Here is a 23,740-nt window from a genome sequence, read left to right on the forward strand (position 1 = left end):
GATGACCAATGAAATGAATGTTATGCTGAGACAACTTCCATTCTGTAGCCCATGGATCAAGGAGTAATTTTGACTTTAGATGTCATTAAAAACACTGTTGATTCATGGGAAGAGGTCAAAATGTCAATATTAATAGGAGTTTGCAGGAAATTGATTCCAATCTTCATGGATGACTTTGAGGGGTTTAAGACTTCAGCAGAGGAAGTTAGAAACAGAAAGAGAACTAGAATGAGAAGTGGAGCCAGAAGATGTGACTGAACTGCTGCAATCCCATGATAAAACTTGGAAAGATGTTTAAACTCAAAAGATGAGGATGCTTGTGGATGAGCAAAGAAAGTGGTTTGTTGAGGTAGAATCCACTCCTGGTGAAGATGCAGTGAAGCTTATTGAAATGACAACAAGGTATGGAAATACTACATCAACTTACTTGATAAAGCAGCAGCAGAATTTGAGAGAATTGACTGTAATTTTGAAAAAAGTTGACTGTGGTTAAAATACTATCAAGCAGCATTACACGCTCCAGAGAAACTGTTCATGAAAGGAAGAGTTGATCCATTTGGCAAATTCTACCACTGTCTTATTTTAAGAAACTGCCACAGCCACCTCAAACCTTTAGCAACCACCTCCCTGATCAGTCAGCAATCATCAACACAGAGGTAGAATCTTCCATCAGAAAAAAAAAAAAATACTGAAATTGCTTAAGGCTGGTTGACAATTAGCATTTTTTTAAGCAATAAAATATTTTAAAATTGAGATTGTATTTTTTAAGAGCCATAATGCTATTGTACATTTAAAGACTACAGAACAGTGTAAATATAAGTTTTATATGCACTGGGGAACCAAAACATTCATGACTTCCTTTATTGTGATATTCACTGTATTGTGGTCTGTAACTGAACCTGGAAAATCTCTCAAGTAATGCTTGCATTTTCTTTCCATCCTAAAACTCACTAAAATGACAATAACAACAACAACAAAAGATAAATACAAAAGAGAGATGACAGCAGGAGAAGACAGAGTTTAACATGGCTTTGAATGATGGTAAATTTAGAGTAGAGGAAGCTCTAAATGGCATATCTGAAGAGAGGGGTTGAAATAAAATAACCGAAGTAAGATTTACTCCACAAGACCCTAGAAATGCTAACAAATTAGAAGTGCACACTATCCAGGTAGGCAGAGATAAATTATAGCAGTGAACACAGAAGGACTGGTAGAAATTATCACAGTAATTAAATGTTATTCAAACAAAGAATATTTTATTCTAAAAAAGATACCGGAAAAGAAAACTGTTGGATATGTCATAACAACTTAAAAAAATTTCTAGTCCTTATGTATTTCGTCTTTCTTTACCATACTATTATTATTCAAGAGGTTATATAACTGTCATTAATAAAATTATAATAATATCCCAAAGACATACTATTTCTAAAAGACACACTATCAGGAAATCAATCATAAAAAACATTTCCTTGGTTTCCAATACTGCATTTTCCTTGCAATATACTTTTCTATGTTGAAAACTAAGTCATAGTGAAAATCCTGAAAGAACTTGCATGCATAAATGAAGACTGCTATAACTAGAAATTAAAAAAACTTTACCTGACATAGAGGGATCGCTTCTGGCTAGTTCGAAGAGAACCTGAACCTGAACTAATGCTACTATTCATCATCTGCTCCCGTAAGTCATGTATTTTGGCTTCAAAACGACTGTATTCTGATAGAAGAAAAAAGAAAAGTAAATTCATATTTTATATCCTAAAAAATTACTTGAAGATAAAGTATTAAATATGTAAGCTGTCTTATAATTGATTAAATGTGGTCAGACTCTTAAGAGAGTAATCTATACAAGATTTTGCCCAATATGTAAATTTCAAAACTTAACAATCTTCTAAATGTACCATAAATTAGAACTGGCTGATAACAGTATTTTCAGTACACTATTTTAGAGCTCATATCACATTTAATAAATTAAAAGACAATCTCCATGCATCAAATAGCAGTATTAATCTTACTTTACTGTTGAATTTAACTGTAAATTTTAAAAAGTAGGATTTATTCTAATTTCTATACTAAAAAAAGAAGTCTAAAATAATATACACTAGACACTCTGTTTACTGACTTTTCCCCTGTGAAGACGCCAACTAATTATATTTTCAAATTATACATAATATGGGGAAAATATGCCTTAGAAGCTAATGAAATTAACTTTACTTCAACTCATTTTGTAATTTATAAATATTCAGAACAGCAAAATAAGACACAAAAAGCAATCTGAAGGAATAAATATATTATTTAAGATATTTTTTATAAAAAAACAAGTATTATTTTGAAGATGGACGACTTTAAATTATTCCATACATTAAAAACTATCAAAACTATTAATAACAAGTTTATAATCACTTAAAAAATACTGTAATTACATGGTTATACCCACTTATACCTTTTTCTCTATTTGTAATAACCAATTGTCTTTTCTTATAAAACCAGTCTCATAACAAAAGCAAGCTATGTGTCTGGAGTGTGTGTAGTTTAAGAAGACAAAAAGTATAGAAATGCAAGGGATTTCTGTGTGTTGATTTTATATCCTGCAACTTTACTATAATCATTGATTAGTTCTAGTAATTTTCTGGTGGAGTCTTTAGGGTTTTCTATGTAGAGGATCATGTCATCTGCAAATAGTTAAGAGTTTTACTTCTTCTTTTCCAATTTGGATTCCTTTTATTTCTTTTTCTGCTCTGATTGCTGTGGCCAAAACTTCCAAAACTATGTTGAATAGTAATGGTGAAAGTGGGCACCCTTGTCTTGTTCCTGACTTTAGAGGAAATGCTTTCAATTTTTCACCATTGAGGATAATGTTTGCTGTGGGTTTGTCATACATAGCTTTTATTATGTTGAGTCGCCAGTCCAGGTTTAGTGCACGATACTGGATGCTTGGGGCTGGTGCACTGGGACGACCCAGAGGGATGGTATGGGGAGGGAGGAGGGTTCAGGATGGGGAACACATGTATACCTGTGGCGGATTCATTTTGATATTTGGCAAAACCAATACAATATTGTAAAGTTTAAAAATAAAATAAAATTAAAAAAAAAAAAGAAAAAATAAATAAAATATGAAGGAAAAAAAATAAACAAACATGATTATTGCTGCATTACTCTTCGTTTTACCATAGTCACCAAATTTATTTGCTGGATACCAAGACTAATTAATTGTAGCCTGTCAGGCTTGTCTGTCCATAGGATTTTTCAGGCAAGAATACTGGAGTGGTTTGCCATCTCCTTCTCCAGGGGATCTCCCTGACCCAGAGATCAAATCTGTGTCTCCCGCAGGTGGATTATTCCTTACCTGCTGAGTCACTGGGGAAGCCAACTGAAGCAACAATTCATCAAAAAACTCAAAAATATTTAAATGTTCACAATAATATATATTCTTTTATTGTTCTTTAAAAATATAATAGAAAATATAAAGTATAAAAATTAGTAGACTGGTTAGTAAAAAATGAATCCCTGACAATTCAACAATTAGCAACTCATGGCAAATCTTTAGGCTGTGAAGACACAGCTAAGACACAGATTGATGAATGAAGACATAGGTTAAAAATATGAAGTGAATCTTGAGTTTACACTGGCTCTTCTAATTAAAAATTAGTACCATTAGGTTTTTACTTAATCTCTTAATGCTTTCTTACATATGAAGAATCCTGGTTCTCAACACACTGGGGATTACAGAATTACAGTACTCCATCACAACTTACTTGTTTATAATACCAACATTACAATCATTACATGATCACTGAAAATAGTTAACTATCTTCCCTAGTTCTTTTTATTTTGGAGTATGTTCTGTTAGAAATATACAGTTGAACACCATTTTTAAATCACTTGGAATATTCCTTCCTAGGTGTAAATGCTGCCAGATGGACAGACATCAAGGTTCACTTGTTCATTTTATTTTCAACTTCACTTTTAAGGGGTTACTTTGTAAACTTTTCATTTTTTTTTATAGGCAGGTAAAATAGTTCCAAAGTCAAATCTATAAAACAACAATATTAAACAAGGATATCCCTTTCTCCCTACCCTATTCTGTTCTGGTCATTATAAACATTTAAAGAAAGGTTTATCCTTCCATTTAAAATAATATAAGTAAATATATATGTTCATGTAAATATGTTTACACTTATTCTATATTATTTTAGTAAATGTATATTTATACATATTTTGTAATTATGTATATATGTACACACACATATATGTATTGCTCCTCCTTCTTTAACAGTAACATACACATTTCTCTACCTTGCTTATTTTATTCAATAATAAGTATAGCAGTGGTCTTACTGCAGTAATAGTAAGAATGCTCCACACCATATACAGATGTCCCTCCTTTTTTTTTTTTATAGCTACATGGTTCTTTTATTTCTAACCTCTGTCTCTGTTACAAGATACTGTATAGGGTAGATTTGCTTTACTATCAAATCTGAAAATTATTTTCTTGAAACAATTAAGGTGAAGTAACTTCTGATATGATTGAAGTTGTGTGTGTGAAATACTATTCTATGTTTATATGTTGAATATATATGAATATATTTATAAATATGCCTTTTATATAAAAAGCCTGAAACAGATGATATATTCCAAGGACGCCTCGCATCCCATATGGTTTTGTACTATGTAACCTTGCCATTTCCCCATCAAGAGGTGAAGTCTAATCCCCTTCTTCAGTTTGGGCTGGTCTTATGACTCAACTAAGCAAGTGAATGTGGTAGAAATGATCATATGTGACTTTCCAGGGTAGATCAGAAGAGTCTGTGGAACTTTTTCCTGGTTCTCATGGGGTGCTTCATCTGGAGGAAGCCAGGATCATGTAAGAAGTCCAAGCACCACTCTGTAGAGGTCATGCAATAGTGCTCTGAGCCTAAACCTTAAGCTGGTACCAAAAGTCACAAGAAAAGGGGAGTGAAACCATTTTGGACCTTCCAAAGTAGCTTATCCATCTACTGAATCTCATTAAGTTACTTCAGTCTATGCCTCTAGGACCATCCAAGCCAAAATTCTGGCTGATTCTTAATCTACTGAATCCACAAAATGATTGCTATCTTAATCCACTGAGCTTTAGGGGTAGTTATTAAGTAACAGTAACTAGAACACAGTCTCACTGTGCAGTCTATTTTACTTGTTCATGAATATATACACACACACATGGACAAGCCTTTCTAAGTTTATATACACACACACACACACACACGATTCCTAAACAAGGGATCATATATATTATTTAAATATAATATATAAAATATTTATATAAAATTTGTATTTTACTAAACATGTTTATAAAACATTTATATACACATAATAAAATATATCTACATAAAATTTATATATTTATAAAAGTGAATATATAAACATAAAATTAGGAAGCTTTATTCTGTTGTTCTAACAGATTTTGTTGGATTTTGGACCCTACTATGAGAAATCTCCCCAAATCTGATTTGAAACATTATCCTTTTATGTTAATAACTTCAAAGCAATCAGAAAGTTTATTCTGTTAGTATTATCTTCAATTCTACCCCCACTTTCTGATAACTGCATTTTCTCCAAATTGTTACAGCATACATTTTTTTCATATTATGCATGCTTTTCCTTATAATTATCTTAATTACTAATAGCAATCTTGATATCAGTATCTCTTCCATCATTTTGGGTGTCTGAAGTTTGCTCTTTCTTCTCAGGAAGGGTTATGTGAACCCTAATTCTTCACTAATATATTTGATTGCAGTCTTTATATTTCAAGCCCGTTTTTTTCAGTTTCTTTCTCTGATTCTTAAGTATATTGACTGCAGTGTCTCCTATAAACCACTGCTGATGACTACTTCATTTTATTTTTTTTAAAAAACATTTTTTGAGGGCCTGCAATTTCACCAAAATATTTTTATTTTAATTTCAATAATTTTATTAGAATATTTCTCGGTGATTGTTATCACCTTAGGTACCTGTTCAAACCTTTTGATATGCAGTTTTAATTTTTTTTTTAATTTTAGAAAAGTTTTCCTGTTTATACATTTTAATTATTTGTTTAGTTGTACTGTTTTTTTCCTATGAGATTCCTATTATATGTATGTTGAATATTCTCTGCCAACTTTATCTGTCACTCTCAAATCCATTTTTATTATTTTTTAAAAGATTAATATATTTTTCAAGATTGAAGTAATCACAAACTGTTTTTCCTGAACCATTTGAGAGTAACTTGCTACCGTGATGTCTCATCACTCTTGAATTCTCAGTGTGTATTTCCTACAAATAAAGGTGTTTTTTAATACAATCATAAAACCATCAAAATTAAGAAAGCAACATTAATACATTACTACATCATGCTCACATTCCATTTAAGTTTCCTCATAATATCGTTAAGAGCAAATCGATCAAGTTTGAAACCATGAGTTGTCTTATGAGACATCCCCTCCAGAGAGAGCAGTTCCTCAAGTCTCCTTGACTTTGCAATCTTACTACTGCTGAAAACTACAGGTCAATTATTTTGTAGAACTTCTCTTTAGATTTGTTGATGTTCCCACACGATGAGACCTGCAACTTTGGCAGGAATGTTACAGAAGAGATGTATGTTTCTTCCAATGCACCCTACCAGGTGGTATACATTTTTGATTTGTCCCATTACCAATGCTATCAACTTTCAACACTTGATGAACCAGGTTTCTTTACTGCAAAATTATTTTTTTTTCAGTTGCAAATAAGTTATTGAAACTATGCACACTTCTCCATTCTCATCAAACTTTCAATTAACTCATTTATTTGTATTAGTCAAGGCTCATTATTTCCTAGTTCATTCAGTGGATTACTATCAGGTATTATTATCATCAATTTGATGCTCTAATTGTTCCCTATTTGGTTTTTTGAACTGGATTATGTACCCTTTTGACATGCCTCCCATCATTCCTTGAGCATCACGCTTTCTGGCATAAAATATTACAGGATAATCTAATACTTTCCCTGCCCAACTCTTGAAACAAGGTATTTATCCAAACAGCCTTGGCAATTTAGATGGGAATGGCAAATAGATGGGGAAACAGTGGAAACAGTGGCTAACTTTATTTTGGGGGGCTCCAAAATCACTGCAGATGGTGACTGCAGCCATGAAATTAAAAGACACTTACTCCTTGGAAGGCAAGTTATGACCAACCTAGACAGCATATTCAAAAGCAGAGATATTACTTTGTCAACAAAGGTCCGTTTAGTCAAGGCTATGGTTTTTGCAGTAGTCATGTATGGATGTGAGAGATGGACTATAAAGAAAGCTGAGTGCTGAAGAATTGATGCTTTGAACTGTGGTATTGGAGAAGACTCTTGAGAGTCCCTTGCACTGCAAGGAGATTCAACCAGTCCATCCTAAAGGAGATCAGTCCTGGGTGTTCATTGGAAGGACTGATGTTGAAGCAGAAACTCCAATATTTTGGCCACCTGATGCAAAGAGCTGACTCATTTAAGAAGACCCTGATGCTGGGAAAGATTGAGGGCAGGAGGAGAAGGGGACGATAGAGTATGAGACGGCTGGATGGCATCACTGACTCAATGGACATGGGTTTGGGTAGACTCCAGCAGTTGGTGATGGACAGGGAGGCCCGGCGTGCTGTGGTTCATGGGGTCACAAAGAGTCGGACATGATTGAGTGACTGAACTGAACTGAGTATTTAGAAACCAAGATCTGAGTCTTAGGAGTGCTGACTGCTATTGGAGTGGCAGTGAGCCCACACCTTTTCAGTGGACTGAGCTAGAGAATTACAATATATGTATGTAAAATAGATACACATTTATAATGTTTATATTTGTATAAATGGAAAACAATATGTTCATACTAATTTTTCAAATTCTAGTATTATATGGTTTATATTTTTCCCCTTTTCTATATTTATAACTCTCTTCTCAAACAGTGAAAGTTACAGATAACATTACCCTTAAAATAAATACTCACTTGATCAATATCTTTATGTAACTAGTCTTCTGTTTCTAGTACCATCTACTTTCCAGACTGGATTCAGACCAGTCCAATGTGTAACCATCTCATTTTGCTCAGGCTCCCACTTCTTACACCAGGACAGCTCCTGCCCTCATCAGGGGTCAGTCCAATTGGGTTACCATAGCTGTCCCTTACCTTCCTGGTCTTGCAATGCACCTAACTACCTTGCTATCCTTCACATACAATGGCTTTAATACAAAATTGATCAGGATACGGAAGGGAAAGAATTCTTTAATTTTTGTTTTTAAAAATTTCCTGTTTTTTACCAACTTGCTTTAAATAACTATTGTGCTCCTTCTAAACTTAATTTTTAAAATAAAATGCTTCTTTATTTCTAATAATTTGAGTTCTATTAACTCATTTACATTTTTCTTCCACATCATCATCAGTTTTCTTCAACTTGTTTCGCAATATTAGGTTATACCTTTCATTGTTTTCTGGGCATGTCTTTCTGGCATACTTTCACTGTAGAGACATTATTCTGATCCTTACATTCATTTTTCAAATAGGTTTCCATTGGAGTCAATCTTGATTCTTTTCTGTTGTTCATTTTTATGTAAATTAGTTTTCTTGAACTTTCAATTAAAGATAAAGAGTTACTGGGTCAGGATTTTTCAAGTTTTCTATCTTCAAAGCTCTAGAACTCCTTTTTGCTGTTTCTGTCAACTGTTCAAAGATATATCTCATACACTGTGAGATCTCTGGGTATTGTTCTTTCCTCCCATTCATCTGGACCTTCTAGAAGTACTCCCTTAGTGAGGGGCTTTGAGCTAAAATGGAGCTATAGCTGTTAACTGTACCAAGGGGCTCAGACAGATCCAGCTCCTTCACACTTTACTGAGATACCCTGCACTCACATACAGACTGTGCAAAAACCCTTATAGCTTCAGGTGCTGTTCTCATTTTGATCAACTGCATTTTTTAATGAGTACAGACTGACTTTCAGGCTTCTATCACTTCTCCTTGTATAGATGCTGATATCACTATCACAGGGTCTTACAGCTGTTGACAGCTTGTTTATTCTTGTGTGTATTTTGGGGCACATAGGGATATCTTTTCATCTGATTTTGCCATTCTAATTTTTTTCTGGGAGTGAGGAGGAGGAAGTTCTGGGTGATTCAGTTATAAATCTACTATCTTATTTTGTATATTCTCTTTATCCCCCTAGGATAGCCACTAAAATGTTCCATCATATTAGTGGCTATCCTAGAAAACTATTAGGAAATGATGAGTTTTATCACTTATTTTTATTTTAAAGTTTCATAACCTTTAACATTTTAATCTTTTAAATATAACTTATTTGTACATTTGTATAATTTTATTTTTAATAATCACTATGTTTAACAACTAGTTTGCAAAATTCATGAAAGTTTAACAACTGACTCTTGTAAGACAGTACCTCACTGAACTTTTTCAAAGGTGACTTCTGTGATTCTTTAGCTCTCTGAGTTCCCATTTTCCCTTCCCTTTTTGTTTGATAATTCCTTACTGTCTTAGCAGTGATCTGATGCTTTTAAAAAAATATTTATTTATTTATTTATTTGGCCGCACCAGATCTTAGTTGAAGCACATGAGATCTTCAATATTTGTTCCAGCATGTGAACTCTTAGTTGCTGTATGTCAGATCTAATTTCCTGAACAGGGATCGAACCCAGGCCCCTGCATTGGCAGTGCGGAATCTTGGTCACTAGACTGCCAGGGAAGTCGCTCCGACGCTTTTAATTAGATGTTCATTATACTTCATGTAGCATTATTAGTTGTTTTTGGCCATTTTGCCTATTGAATTATCCAAAGTCCTAGTATTCTACATTTTAGAAATTTAAAAACTTTCTGTAAAAAGATCACATTACCTTTTACAGTGAGGCAGAAAATGTTCTTTGCTGAGATATAAATTATTACAAAGCAACTAAAGCTCAGCTATTCAACATCTAAGATTTTAGAGACCTAAAGTAAATTCCTGACAATATCTTAAATTTGTGCCTTACTGATTTTGTTCACTCTGTTCAGATTTTCATATTTATGGTCTTTACTTACTATTAACAATTCCTCATAACCATCTGCCTGTTTTGAACGTACTTTAATACTTTCCTCAAAGTTAGTTTTCCTTTAAACCTCCCATTTTATTTACCTAGCTAAGATTCCTATCTTTTCTTTTAGTTTCAATTAACTCATACTTTCAGCTCTAACAATTTTCACCCTATATTCAACCTCTATTATCTTTTCCTTTTATTTTGGAAGAAGAGTCTCATTTCTTTTTTCCTGTTAAGTGATTTGCATCCCTCTTCTAGAAATTATATCACAACTCATTTCAGGAAAGCTACCACTGGAGAGAGGTAAAATGTTAAGAGAGAATCTCCACTAAGCATTTCAGAAATTTCTGAATCAAACTATATTCTCTATCATGAAATATGTTAGGGAATCTCTGAACTATTGGCTATAAGTTAAACAGTATGTGTATGATTGCAAGAGGAGGGACAATATTTAATAGCCAACTTTCTGCATTTATTTCCCTTTTCAACTTCTAATCTTAGTTTGTATCTCCATACTAGAAGTAAAAAGGTAGAAGAAAGCAGGTGGGAAGAGAGCGGGGAGAAATTTTATCTCCTCTAATGTCTTTGAAGCTTGCAATCCCATCTATGAAGAATAAAATTCATCCATACTCTATAATGAAATATATTAATTAAACATCTGAGAGCAACAACTGTCAGAGAATGGATACTAAGACTGGTCTAGAAACAAAAAGTCAAATTTTCTGAGTCAGAAGTCAGGCTGGTTGTTTTAAATAGTTAGGGAAGAGTTAAAAAGGTATAGAAAGGAAAATAAGTTACTGAAAAAAAATTAATTAGAAGCCTGCTACAGAACATCATTTTAAGAAATGACAAGTGCTTGCAAAGAAATGCTACTAATCCAATAAAACCTCTCTATTCAGTCTCCAAACTTTCTGGTTGCTACCAAAAGTATTTATGAAAATAAGATGAGAAGATGCGTTAAAACTCCATCCCTGTAACTCAGATTTAAATCAAACCTTTGAAACTGAGAAAAGTGGCTCTGGCCAAACCTCTCAGCTTTTCTAGGCTTTAGTCACTTGAAGATTAGGGATAGCAACACCAATCTCAACAATGTTTTTTTCTCCTATGAAAACAAAATAAAATACCTCACAAATTTAAGATCTATCCACTGGGAAAGAAAATACATTTAATATATGTTTAATACTTTGCCTTTGCTCTTCTTCCTTTATCATATCATTGCAATATAATTATTTCAGAAACAAAAAATAAGGTCTGAAAGTTACAGTATACAATGAGTAACAGTGAGATAAAATATTTGAGTTTACAACTTTTTGTGAAGGGAAGTAGCTTTACTATGTGGTTGAGAAGTATTCAACGTATACAGACCATTTGGAACCCCAGAGTTGTCACAGAGATTATTTTAAGGTGAGGACATTTGAGGTTCAACAAACATAGTAAAATGCCTTTTTAGAGCTTTCCTTATCTGAGTAGAAGTAGCAATTTCTAGGAAACAAGGCTATTGTATAATAACTCTCCTTTCTGGGGAGCTTTATGGCCTTGAAGAAAGTGGAAAGACTACTCTTACTGTAGAGACAAACACTGTCACAAACTTTCTCCTAAAAATGTTCTTCTCTTTCCTTAAGAAAACTATTTGTTTTTCTATTAGAAGACTTTTGTCTCCACTCCCCTTTCCAAACTCTGTTAGGCAGGTAAGCCTTTAACTTTAACCATTTAATAGTGGTGCTGGAGAAGACTCTTGAGAGTCCCTTTGACTGCAAGGAGATCAAACCAGTCAATCCTACAGGAAATCATCCATCCCTGAATATTCACTGGAAGGACTGATGCTGAAGCTGAAATTCCAATACTTTGGCCACCTGATGTGAAGAGCTGACTCACTGAAAAAGACCCTGATCTGGGAAAAAGTGAAGGCAAAAGAAGGGGTTGGCAGAGAATTAGATGGTTAGATAGCATCACTGACTGAATCAACATGAACTTGAGCAAACTCTAGGAGATAGTGGAGGACAGAGGAGCCTGGGGTGCTGCAGTCCATGGTGTCACAAAGAATTGGACACAACTGAACACCTGAACAACAATGACGATTTAATGACCTGGTTACTTCTCATACTTGTTGACTCCCTGTATGCATACAAAATAAAAACTTTTCTTATGTTAATCTGTCTTCTGTCAATTTAATTCATAGATCCCAGCCCCTAAAACTAAAAGGGCAGAGGAAAAGTTTCTTCTTCTCTACAAAGGGCTAGGAATAAATTTTAACCACTAAACAGCTGTGTAACTGGCAAGTTGCTTTAACCTTCCTGTATCTTATTTTATTAAACTCTAATGAAAATAGCACTAAAAGTGCCCAATTTATAGGGCTTTATGGGAATTAAAAGAGTTAATAAACATGGTTAGATGTCTGGCATATATTTTTTTCTATTATAGTCTATCACCCAACTAATTTGTCAAAATTTCATAAATTCTGGATATGTAGTAAAACACTAGAATAGTAATTCCAGTGCTTGTGTTAGATTTCTGATTGTAATTCCCCAAAATGACTAGTAGTAAAGCTCTAAAAAATATATTGTTGCTTATTTTTGGAGTTAGCAAAACTGAGGGGAGGTAGGAGATGAAGTCCTTCTAAATGTTTTGTAGAGGTTTTCATACTTAGAGCCTATGTCATAAAAGTTTAAAGTATACAGGCTGAAGAACTCGTAACAGTATTTCATGGATGACTAATAGGCAAACTATAGATCCTGAAAGATAAAAACTCGCTCTGACCAAAGAAGCTTACCTCTTTGCACATATGTACACATGTCAGATTATCAATGAAGCAGGGAATCCAAAGGGGTTTGTCATTAATAAAGTGAAGATACTAACTGTAAGGAGATGACTGATTATCAGAGTATCAGGCAATTCCGTTTGTACTTTGGAAAATAGCCCCCTCACTGAGAAAGAAAGTCTGACTCTTATCTTCAATTTATATCCTTGGTCCTCACAGCAGTTACAGACTGATGATGTGGAATATGTTTTTTTTTTAAGTGCTGTATGACAAAAATACATTTATTACAACTACATAATTAATATTAAAACATAAAGCCATTATGTCACTGCCTAATAAACAAACATAAGGTAAGTAGCAATACAGTAAAGAGGACAGGTAAGTTTTCAAAGTACCCAAAATACACTTTAAAATTTTAATTCTATTATCCTTGGTCTTCTGTCATTCTTAATAGAATGTCATTTTTTTCTCTCGGCCCATTGAAAGCCTGCCCATTCATTAGGATTCGAGTTAAGTTCCAAGCCTACTCTATGGCATTTTCCCTTTAAAGCATGCAATATGATTTACCTCCTTTTGAGTTTCTAAGGTAATGTTTGGTTTTCTGTGCTCTATCGGTACTTACCTTGTGTTTATTAGGCAATGACACCACAGCTGTGGTTAAAAAAAAAAAAAAAAAAAAATACAGTGCAAATCAATACTGCCAGGCTAAACACTTATCAAAATATTCCTAGTGAAAAGCACTTACATTTTTTAAGGCAACACACCTGGGACTGAATCCTAGCTATTGCTAGCTTTTATTTGAGTCTATATCATCATCTGTATATAGGGATAGAGCTACATGTTTCATAAAGCTCCAGAGCAAGGCTTAAATAAATAAAAACAAACAGGCACCTAAATAAACATATAAACTGTGTTAAGTGTTGTAATGAAAAATATCAACAGTGCTAAAAAGAAATGGAATCATAAGAGGGAGCCAATCATATAAATAATAGGGGGAAAATATGCTAAGAACAGAATGAACAGAGAATTAGGAAAATATCTTCTGTTAATCAAGGGTCTGAAAGAAGGACTATATGGTTAGAGCTTAAGGAGCAAAAAAATGAATAGAGGGAGCGCAGTAAAGCCAAACATGTTATACTGTGTTCAATCACACACGGCCTTGCAGGCTCTATTAGGATTTTATTCAGAGCATAACTGGAAGTGTTTTAAATGGGAAATGATACAATCCAATCTTTTTATTTTAAAAGATGATTTTGACTGATGGTCTGGAGAAAGTACAAGAAAGAAGTAAGGAGACTTGCTGGAGGCTATAAGAAAAGTTCAGGTAAGATATGATAGTGGGTTTGGTCAGGTTAGTGGCTGAGAAATAGAGGGTGAGAAAAAGGAAGGGAGGTCAAGGCTGAGTCCTAGTCTTCTGACTTAAGCATCAGTGGAAATGCCATTTACTGAAGGAGTAAAAGAATTGTTTCAGACATGCTCAGTTTCAAACATTAGGGAGAAAGACAGCTGGAGAAATCAAATGAGAAGTAATGTCTGGTGTTTAGGAGATATTTGGGGGAAAAAAGATATATACACAAGAATAATTAACATAAGAGTCTAACCTTAAAACAGAAGACGTCTGCTACGTAGTAGCTACTTGAATAAGCAACGTTGGATGCAAATTCTCCTTGATACAAAAATGGCTCCATCAAGATTAGAAAAGTTCAAAGTTTTGAATATAACTAAAGAAAAAGTGTCAATCAGAAAGATTCACACAGAAGAAAAGCATAGAAATCACAAAAAAAGAACAGAACCAGAGTACAAGCACAGAAAAAGAGAACCTGAAAAGGAGATTCCTAGGTGCACAGAATACCTATCCTAGGACAAAGGACGGAGAAGGCAATGGCACTCTACTCCAGTACTCTTGCCTGGGAAATCCCTGGCTGCTAAGAGTCGGACACGACTGAGCGACTTCACTTCACTTTTCACTTTCATGCATTGGAGAAGGAAATGGCAACGCACTCCAGTGTTCTTGCCTGGAGAATCCCAGGGACAGAGGAGCCTGGTGGGCTTCCGTCTATGGGGTCGCACAGAATCGGACACAACTGACGCTACTTAGCAGCAGCAGCACAAGGGAAGCCCACCTTTGCCAGCCATCAGTGGCAAGTATGCCTAGTGTATACAGAGGTACATTTTAGGCTTAATCAAGAGTCACTGAACACACCATTGATAAAATTAAAGATCCTTGTCCTGATCTATGCTCACCAAGCATTAAAGCAGTTCTTTTATCAATCAATTTTTATCTCCTTATTAATAAGGTAATATTTTTAACTGAGTTTCAGAAAATTCTTAATAAACATTTAACTAGAATATATCTGGATTTTGACCATTCTGAGTTTTCTATCATGCTGTGTCTTTTCAATATAAAGATGCACTTCTTTTTAATTGAGGAAAGCTTTCTTGAGTGAATTATAAGTTTAAGCATTTATTCCCTTCTTTAAAAAATTTTACTTTTTCCAGAAAGTCTAATTATTATATGCTATAATATAATACAGCATCCCTGGGTTGGGAAGATCCCCTGCAGAAGGGAAAGGCTACCTACTCCAGTATTCTGGCCTGGAGAATTCCATGGACTATACAGTCCATAGGGTGGCAAAGAGTCGGACACGACTGAGCGACTTTCTCATATATATATATATAAAATAACCTGTTTTTTCTCTCTAAACTTTAAAAATTCTCTTTGCTTTTGTTTCATTTTGTTTACTTTTCCTATTGTATCCTTTATGTCCCCTATTGAATTTTTCTATGATGTCTCTTTGTGTTTCAACTTAAGAAAACAGTTTGCTTTCTTCTTCTTTCCTGGGTTATGCTAGCTCAAAATCTATCTCTTCTGGTTGTTAAGCCATCTTTTCCCCCTGCTAATAAGCTTTGTTGTTTGTTTCCACCTCTTCTTATTAATATCTCTGTATGAATGCCAGGCCAGTTCCTTTTAAACTGCTTATTACTGAATGAGTTGGCTGGACCAGTAAGTTTGGAGTGCAGGGTAGAGATGGAAGCATATTTTTACATCCTTTAAAACCAAAAAACTGCCAACTTATCTGATACTAGCAAGACAGATGGTTTTGACCAAATATGGGTTCCTCTAGTTCTCTAAACAAAACCACATCAAGGATGGCTTTTGCTAGCTTGGTACTCCAATTTCCATGTGCCCTGCTATAAACAAGGGATTTATAGCCCCCCACCTTTAGGAAGTTCAATTTAAGTTTGGTTACCACCAAGCATTCTCAACATTTCATGTTTTTACCCTTCTCTTCTTTCCATGTAGCTTTTGCCAGATCTTAACCTGCTTAAATAGCCTTTACCTGTATTTTGTTGCCCAGATATTATACCCGTCTTCTTAGTTTTGCTTAATGCTAGGTGAAGCTGTATGGACAGAAGTATGTTTACGTTTTATTTCCTTGTTGCTTTTGTATTTGGTTTCCATATAATATACCTATTGGCAAGAACGTGTTGGCCAGAAGATAAAAGCATGGCTAAGTCCCAGCGGCAGCTTTTGTTTCTCACAAAAATTAATAAGTTGGCATTCTGACTTCATCTATTATTCCTTAATTTGCTTGATTAATGTGATTTATTTGGAACTTACTTCTTACATAAATGAATTTATTCTTGTTCAGTTATGAACCTAGAATGCTATGGTTTATAATAAATATTATATTATGAAATAACAAGCAATGCCCAATATACTACTTTGATCATGTTAAAACACATATTGGGGTTTTGTATTAGAAATAAATTCTGCTCCAAGAAAAGAATAATAAATGTAACTAAACTAATGTTGCCAAATTATAGAATGTTTTGCCTGGCTCCTTTAGTCACATCATTCTTTCCTCCTTCACCTTGTTTATGAACATTAACTAGTATGCTATGTATTCTTTTGGGTGTTTAAGTTTTTAAATTCCACTGAGGTTTTACTGAAGTGTTTATGTTGATGTACACTAGAGTCTTATGTATGTTTAATATGACCTCAAATTTTCCATTATCATCTCCCAGCAGGAACTTGGCAAGGTTATATCCGTAAGACTTCACTATTTAGAAACGTATCATATTCCAAATTTGTATTCTTTCTTTTTTTTAAAGTAACAATAAAAGCTATTAGAATATCTTAACCTTGATATTAATAAATATAATCTAATTCAAAAGTCAGAAAAAATTGAGATAACTTAATAGACTATCTTTGCTTTTCAACCACTGAGTTAGTAAAAGGTATATTTAAAAGTATGTGTTTGGTTAGATGACAGATTTAAAAAAATTAACATCTAAAAATTATTCCAAATAATGATGAAATATTCAAAGAGCTGGCAGATACAAGTTCCTATATTCTATTTAAATGCACTTTGATCTGGATGGTGAATTACATTCCAACTAAACAAATAACAGGGTTTCCCTGGTGACTCAATGGAAAAGAATCCTCCTGCCAATGCAGGAGATGTGAATTCAATCCCTGGGTCAGGAAGATCCCCTTGAGAAGGAAATGGCAACCCACTCCAGTTTTCTCGCTTAGGAAACCCTATGGACAGAAGACCTTGCAGGCTACAGTCCATGGGGCTGCAAGAGTTGGACATGACTTAGTGACTAAACAGCAACAGCAACAAAAAAGTAACAGATTAATGAATCAGACAAAAACACAAAGAGAAAGCTAAGCTTCGGAAGTTAAACATTATTAAGAGGAAGACTTCTAAAAACTGAAATAAAAAAGAAAAACAAACAACAAGAATTTATTACCTTCAGGTCGGTACTGTGCAACAATTGTGACAGCCTGGCCAGCATTTTTTAAAGCAGCTGCTGCCTGCTCATGGCTGGCAGTTCTGAGGTCAACACTGTTTACCTGTTAAGTCAAATCAAATATTAAATTTGAAAGAAAACCATCATACTAATTAGAAATCACAATTGCCTGTTTGTTAAGAAGGCATAGATTAAAAAAATTACTTGCAATTATTTTATGACTAAAGTATTTTTCTTATTCTGATTTACTAAAAATATATTGCACAGTAAGTACTATCAATCAAAGCATTTTTATTCACTAAAAATACTATGTTTACTGTCAAGTGAACAAAACCAAAACATTTCCCCCTAGGTTTCTAGAAGGCGATCAATCTCTTGAGAAGTGTCCCTTAGTTTGACAACCTGAAAAGTCAAAAGTGTCATTATTTTGTACATTTCATTTCACTAGTAACTCAAACAATGAAAAGGAAATTCATTTTGTTTATAGCATCATTTCAACTCCTGTCATATTTTCAATATTATTAATCTCAATTTCAATTCTCTTCCTTTCTTTCCTAAACTAAACCTTCTATTCTTTTGGAGTTAACTGGAAAGCAATAACTTCAAGTACTAAAAGAGCTCAGATCTCACAGACTGACATTATAAATACAATAAATGTTACTAAATGAGCAAGACGACATTCTTTTCTTTTTTAACACGGGGACCTTCCTTGGGTGAGGTGATCAATCCCACTCCAGAAGAACAGGCAACTTAATTCTTCTTTCTGAAAGGCTGCCAGCGCCTAGTATACTGCACAGTATGCTACCTTTAGAGACTGAAACTTTTACACTACAAGAAAAACTTAACAGGATATTGATGTGAGCATTAGACTTAAATGTAATTAATTTAAATATTTAAGTTGGCCTTCTCCCCTAAGAACCATCAATGAATAAAATACAGCAATGTTTGGGACCTTTGATGAATACTTTTGGAAAGGAAGAGAAACTATCATGCAATTTTTATATGAAAGTTTGTTTCCTCAACATCTAATCTAAAACTTCTTAAAAGTTACACACCAATTTTGTAAAATTTGACTATAGCACATAAATTTCTGGGATGTAAAGAACATTTAAAACAGTGAAGACCTGATGTTTTATATTATCTATAAAGGATATCACTAAGTAACTAAGTTAATATGTGCACATACCTTTTGAATGAAAATCAAGACACAAAAACCTTAATCTAAACGAATGTAACATATCGTGGTTTTATTAGAGAATATCTCTAGCTAAAAGCCATAAAAAACTCAACACAATGTATAAATAGCTTTACATTGAACATAAAATCTTAATTCTAGCAGAAAAAATTAGAGAAGAAATATAAAAGGTAGACAAACTTTCAAAGATTGTTGTATAAAATATTATAATTTTTAATGAATTATTCCTGAGCATCAAAGTCTTTGCCTACAGAAAAAATCTGAAGACAATCAATATAGATTGAAAACAGAATAATTTGTTAACAAGACTACAGATTTAAAATTTAAAATAATGCCAAACATTTTAATGTAAAACATTATCAAGGATATTTTAGAAGAAATCTTGCTACTGAGAGGCACACAGCGGTCATTAAAACAAAACAAAAAAAACACACCACTTAAAAATATGGAGATATAATTTATATAAAATCAACATTTTTCAAGTTTAGTGTTTTTGTTGTTTTCAGTACACTCACAAGTATTGCAATCATCATCATGCTTCAGATCCAAAACATTTTCATCAGCTCCCCCAAACCCCACTACCTATTAGCATTCTTTCCCCTCTTCCCTCTCCTCTTAGATCCTGGCAACCCCTACTCTACTTTCTAAGAATTTGTCTGTTCTGTACATTTAAAATAAAAGAAATATTATAACATGTGGCTATTTCTGTTTGGCTTCTTTACTTAGCTTGTTTCCACAGCTCATCCTTGATTTAGTACATCATTACTTATTATAGCTGAATCATACACTTACTCTATGGTATGGATATTCCATTTTATTTTATTTATCTATATTGTTAATTTAACAACTGAACTGAAATGGACTGGAATGGGTGAAATTAACTCAGATGACCATTATATCTACTACTGCGGGCAGGAATCCCTCAGAAGAAGTGGAGCAGCCATCATGGTCAACAAAAGAGTTCGAAATGCAGTACTTGGATGCAATCTCAAAAACGACAGAATGATCTGTTCGTTTCCAAGGCAAACCATTCAATATCACGGTAATCCAAGTCTATGCCCCAACCAGTAACGCTGAAGAAGCTGAAGTTGAACGGTTCTATGAAGACCTACAAGACCTTTTAGAACTAACACCCAAAAAAGATGTCCTTTTCATTATAGGGGACTGGAATGCAAAAGTAGCAAGTCAAGAAACACCCGGAGTAACAGGCAAATTTGGCCTTGGAATACGGAATGAAGCAGGGCAAAGACCAATAGAGTTTTGCCAAGAAAATGCACTGGTCATAGCAACCACCCTCTTCCAACAACACAAGAGAAGACTCTACACATGGACATCACCAGATGGTCAACACCGAAATCAGACTGATTATATTCTTTGCAGCCAAATATGGAGAAGCTCTGTACAGTCAGCAAAAACAAGACCAGGAGCTGACTGTGGCTCAGATCATGAACTCCTTATTGCCAAATTTAGACTTAAATGGAAGAAAGTAGGGAAAACCACTAGACCATTCAGGTATGACCTAAATCAAATCCCTTATGATTATACAGTGGAAGTGAGAAATAGATTTAAGGGACTAGATCTGATAGATAGAGTGCCTGATGAACTATGGACTGAGGTTCGTGGCATTGTACAGGAGACAGGGATCAAGACCATCCCCATGGAAAAGAAATACAAAAAAGCAAAATGGCTGTCTGGGGAGGCCTTACAAATAGCTGTGAAAAGAAGAGAAGTGAAAAGCAAAGGAGAAAAGGAAAGATATCAACATCTGAATGCAGAGTTCCAAAGAATAGCAAGAAGAGATAAGAAAGCCTTCCTCAGTGATCAATGCAAAGAAATAGAGGAAAACAACAGAATGGGAAAGACTAGAGATCTCTTCAAGAAAATCAGAGATACCAAAGGAACATTTCATGCAAAGATGGGCTCGATAAAGGACAGAAATGGTATGGACCTAACAGAAGCAGAAGATATTAAGAAGAGATGGCAAGAATACACAGAAGAACTGTACAAAAAAGATCTTCACGACTCAGATAATCACGATGGTGTGATCACTGACCTAGAGCCAGACATCCTGGAATGTGAAGTCAAGTGGGCCTTAGAAAGCATCACTACGAACAAAGCTAGTGGAGGTGATAGAATTCCAGTTGAGCTATTCCAAATCCTGAAAGATGATGCTGTGAAAGTGCTGCACTCAATATGCCAGCAAATTTGGAAAACTCAGCAGTGGCCACAGGACTGGAAAAGGTCAGTTTTCATTCCAATCCCAAAGAAAGGCAATGCCAAAGAATGCTCAAACTACCGCACAATTGCACTCATCTCACACGCTAGTAAAGTAATGCTCAAAATTCTCCAAGCCTGGCTTCAGCAATATGTGAACTGTGAACTTCCTGATGTTCAAGCTGGTTTTAGAAAGGTAGAGGAACCAGAGATCAAATTGCCAACATCCGCTGGATCATGGAAAAAGCAAGAGAGTTCCAGAAAAACATCTATTTCTGCTTTATTGACTATGCCAAAGCCTTTGACTGTGTGGATCACAATAAACTGTGGAAAATTCTGAAAGAGATGGGAATACCAGATCACCTGACCTGCCTCTTGAGAAATCTGTATGCAGGTCAGGAAGCAACAGTTAGAACTGGACATGGAACAACAGACTGGTTCCAAATAGGAAAAGGAGTACATCAAGGCTGTATATTATCACCCTGTTTATTTAACTTATATGCAGAGTACATCATGAGAAACACTGGACTGGAAGAAGCAAAAGCTGGAATCAAGATTGCTCGGAGAAATATCAATAACCTCAGATATGCAGATGACACCACCCTTATGGCAGAAAGTGAAGAGGAACTCAAAAGCCTCTTGATGAAAGTGAAAGTGGAGAGTGAAAAAGTGGGCTTAAAGCTCAACATTCAGAAAATGAAGATAATGGCATCCGGTCCCATCACTTCATGGGAAATAGATGGGGAAACAGTGGAAACAGTGTCAGACTTTATTTTTCTGGGCTCCAAAATCACTGCAGATGGTGACTGCAGCCATGAAATTAAAAGATGCTTACTCCTTGGAAGGAAAGTTATGACCAACCTAGATAGCATATTCAAAAGCAGAGACATTACTTTGCCAACAAAGGTTCGTCTAGTCAAGGCTATGGTTTTTCCTGTGGCCATGTATGGATGTGAGAGTTGGACTGTGAAGAAGGCTGAGCACCGAAGAATTGATGCTTTTGAAGTGTGGTGTTACAGAAATACAAAGGATCATAAGAGAGTACTATCAACAATTATATGCCAATATAATGGACAACGTGGAAGAAATCGACAAATTCTTAGAAAAGTACAACTTTCCAAAACTCGACCAGGAAGAAATAGAAAATCTTAACAGACCCATCACAAGCACGGAAATTGAAACTGTAATCAAAAATCTTCCAGCAAACAAAAGCCCAGGTCCAGACGGCTTCACAGCTGAATTCTACCAAAATTTAGAGAGGAACTAACACCTATCCTGCTTAAACTCTTCCAGAAAATTGCAGAGGATGGTAAACTTCCAAACTCATTCTATGAGGCCACCATCACCCTAATACCAAAACCTGACAAAGATCCCACAAAAAAAGAAAACTACAGGCCAATATCACTGATGAACATAGATGCAAAATCCTTAACAAAATTCTAGCAATCAGAATCCAGCAACACATTAAAAAGATCATACACCATGACCAAGTGGGCTGTATCCCAGGGATGCAAGGATTCTTCAATATCAGCAAATCAATCAATGTAATACACCACATTAACAAATTGAAAAATAAAAACCATATGATTATCTCAATAGATGCAGAGAAAGCCTTTGACAAAATTCAACATCCATTTATGATAAAAACTCTCCAGAAAGCAGGAATAGAAGGAACATACCTCAACATAATAAAAGCTATATATGACAAACCCACAGCAAACATTATCCTCAATGGTGAAAGATTGAAAGCATTTCCTCTGAGGTCAGGAGCAGGACGGGGGTGCCCACTTTCACCATTACTGTTCAACATAGTTTTGGAAGTTTTGGCCACAGCAATCAGAGCAGAAAAAGAAATAAAAGGAATCCAAACTGGAAAAGAAGAAGTAAAGCTCTCACTATTTGCAGATGACATGATCCTCTACATAGAAAACCCTAAAGACTCCACCAGAAAATTACTAGAACTAATCAATGACAATAGTAAAGTTGCAGGATATAAAATCAACACACAGAAATCCCTTGCATTCCTATACGCTAATAATGAGAAAACAGAAAGAGAAATTAAGGAAACAATTCCATTCACCATTGCAACGGAAAGAATAAAATACTTAGGAATATATCTACCTAAAGAAACTAAAGACCTATATATAGAAAACTATAAAACACTGGTGAAACAAATCAAAGAGGACACTAATAGATGGAGAAATATACCATGTTCATGGATTGGAAGAATCAATATAGTGAAAATGAGTATACTACCCAAAGCAATTTATAGATTCAATGCAATCCCTATCAAGCTACCAACGGTATTCTTCACAGAGCTAGAACAAATAATTTCACAATTTGTATGGAAATACAAAAACCTCGAATAGCCAAAGTGATCTTGAGAAAGAAGAATGGAACTGGAGGAATCAACCTACCTGACTTCAGGCTCTACTACAAAGCCACAGTTATCAAGACAGTATGGTACTGGCACAAAGACAGAAATATAGATCAATGGAACAAAATAGAAAGCCCAGAGATAAATCCACGCACATATGGACACCTTATCTTTGACAAAGGAGGCAAGAATATACAAAGGATTAAAGACAATCTCTTTAACAAGTGGTGCTGGGAAATCTGGTCAGCCACTTGTAAAAGAATGTAACTAGAACACTTTCTAACACCATACACAAAAATAAACTCAAAATGGATTAAAGATCTAAACGTAAGACCAGAAACTATAAAACTCCTAGAGGAGAACATAGGCAAAACACTCTCTG

The 23,740-nt window shown here is 34.6% G+C and overlaps 1 protein-coding gene across 9 annotated transcripts in view; it reads right to left on the minus strand.

The window, feature by feature from the left end:
• Nucleotides 1-23,740, minus strand: part of DLG1 (discs large MAGUK scaffold protein 1) — a 262,255-nt gene that overhangs the window by 47,383 nt on the left and 191,132 nt on the right. For all 9 annotated transcript variants that reach the window (XM_044943013.2, XM_044943017.2, XM_044943038.2 and 6 more), the window contains 2 exons: nt 17,573-17,675; nt 1,600-1,714 (listed from right to left, as the gene is read on the minus strand). In XM_044943013.2, coding sequence (XP_044798948.2) covers nt 1,600-1,714; nt 17,573-17,675 — 218 coding nt within the window. The remainder of the gene's footprint in view (nt 1-1,599; nt 1,715-17,572; nt 17,676-23,740) is intronic.

The sequence above is a fragment of the Bubalus bubalis genome, chromosome 1, assembly GCF_019923935.1.
Source record: "Bubalus bubalis isolate 160015118507 breed Murrah chromosome 1, NDDB_SH_1, whole genome shotgun sequence".
NCBI classification, from domain to species: Eukaryota; Metazoa; Chordata; class Mammalia; order Artiodactyla; family Bovidae; genus Bubalus; species Bubalus bubalis.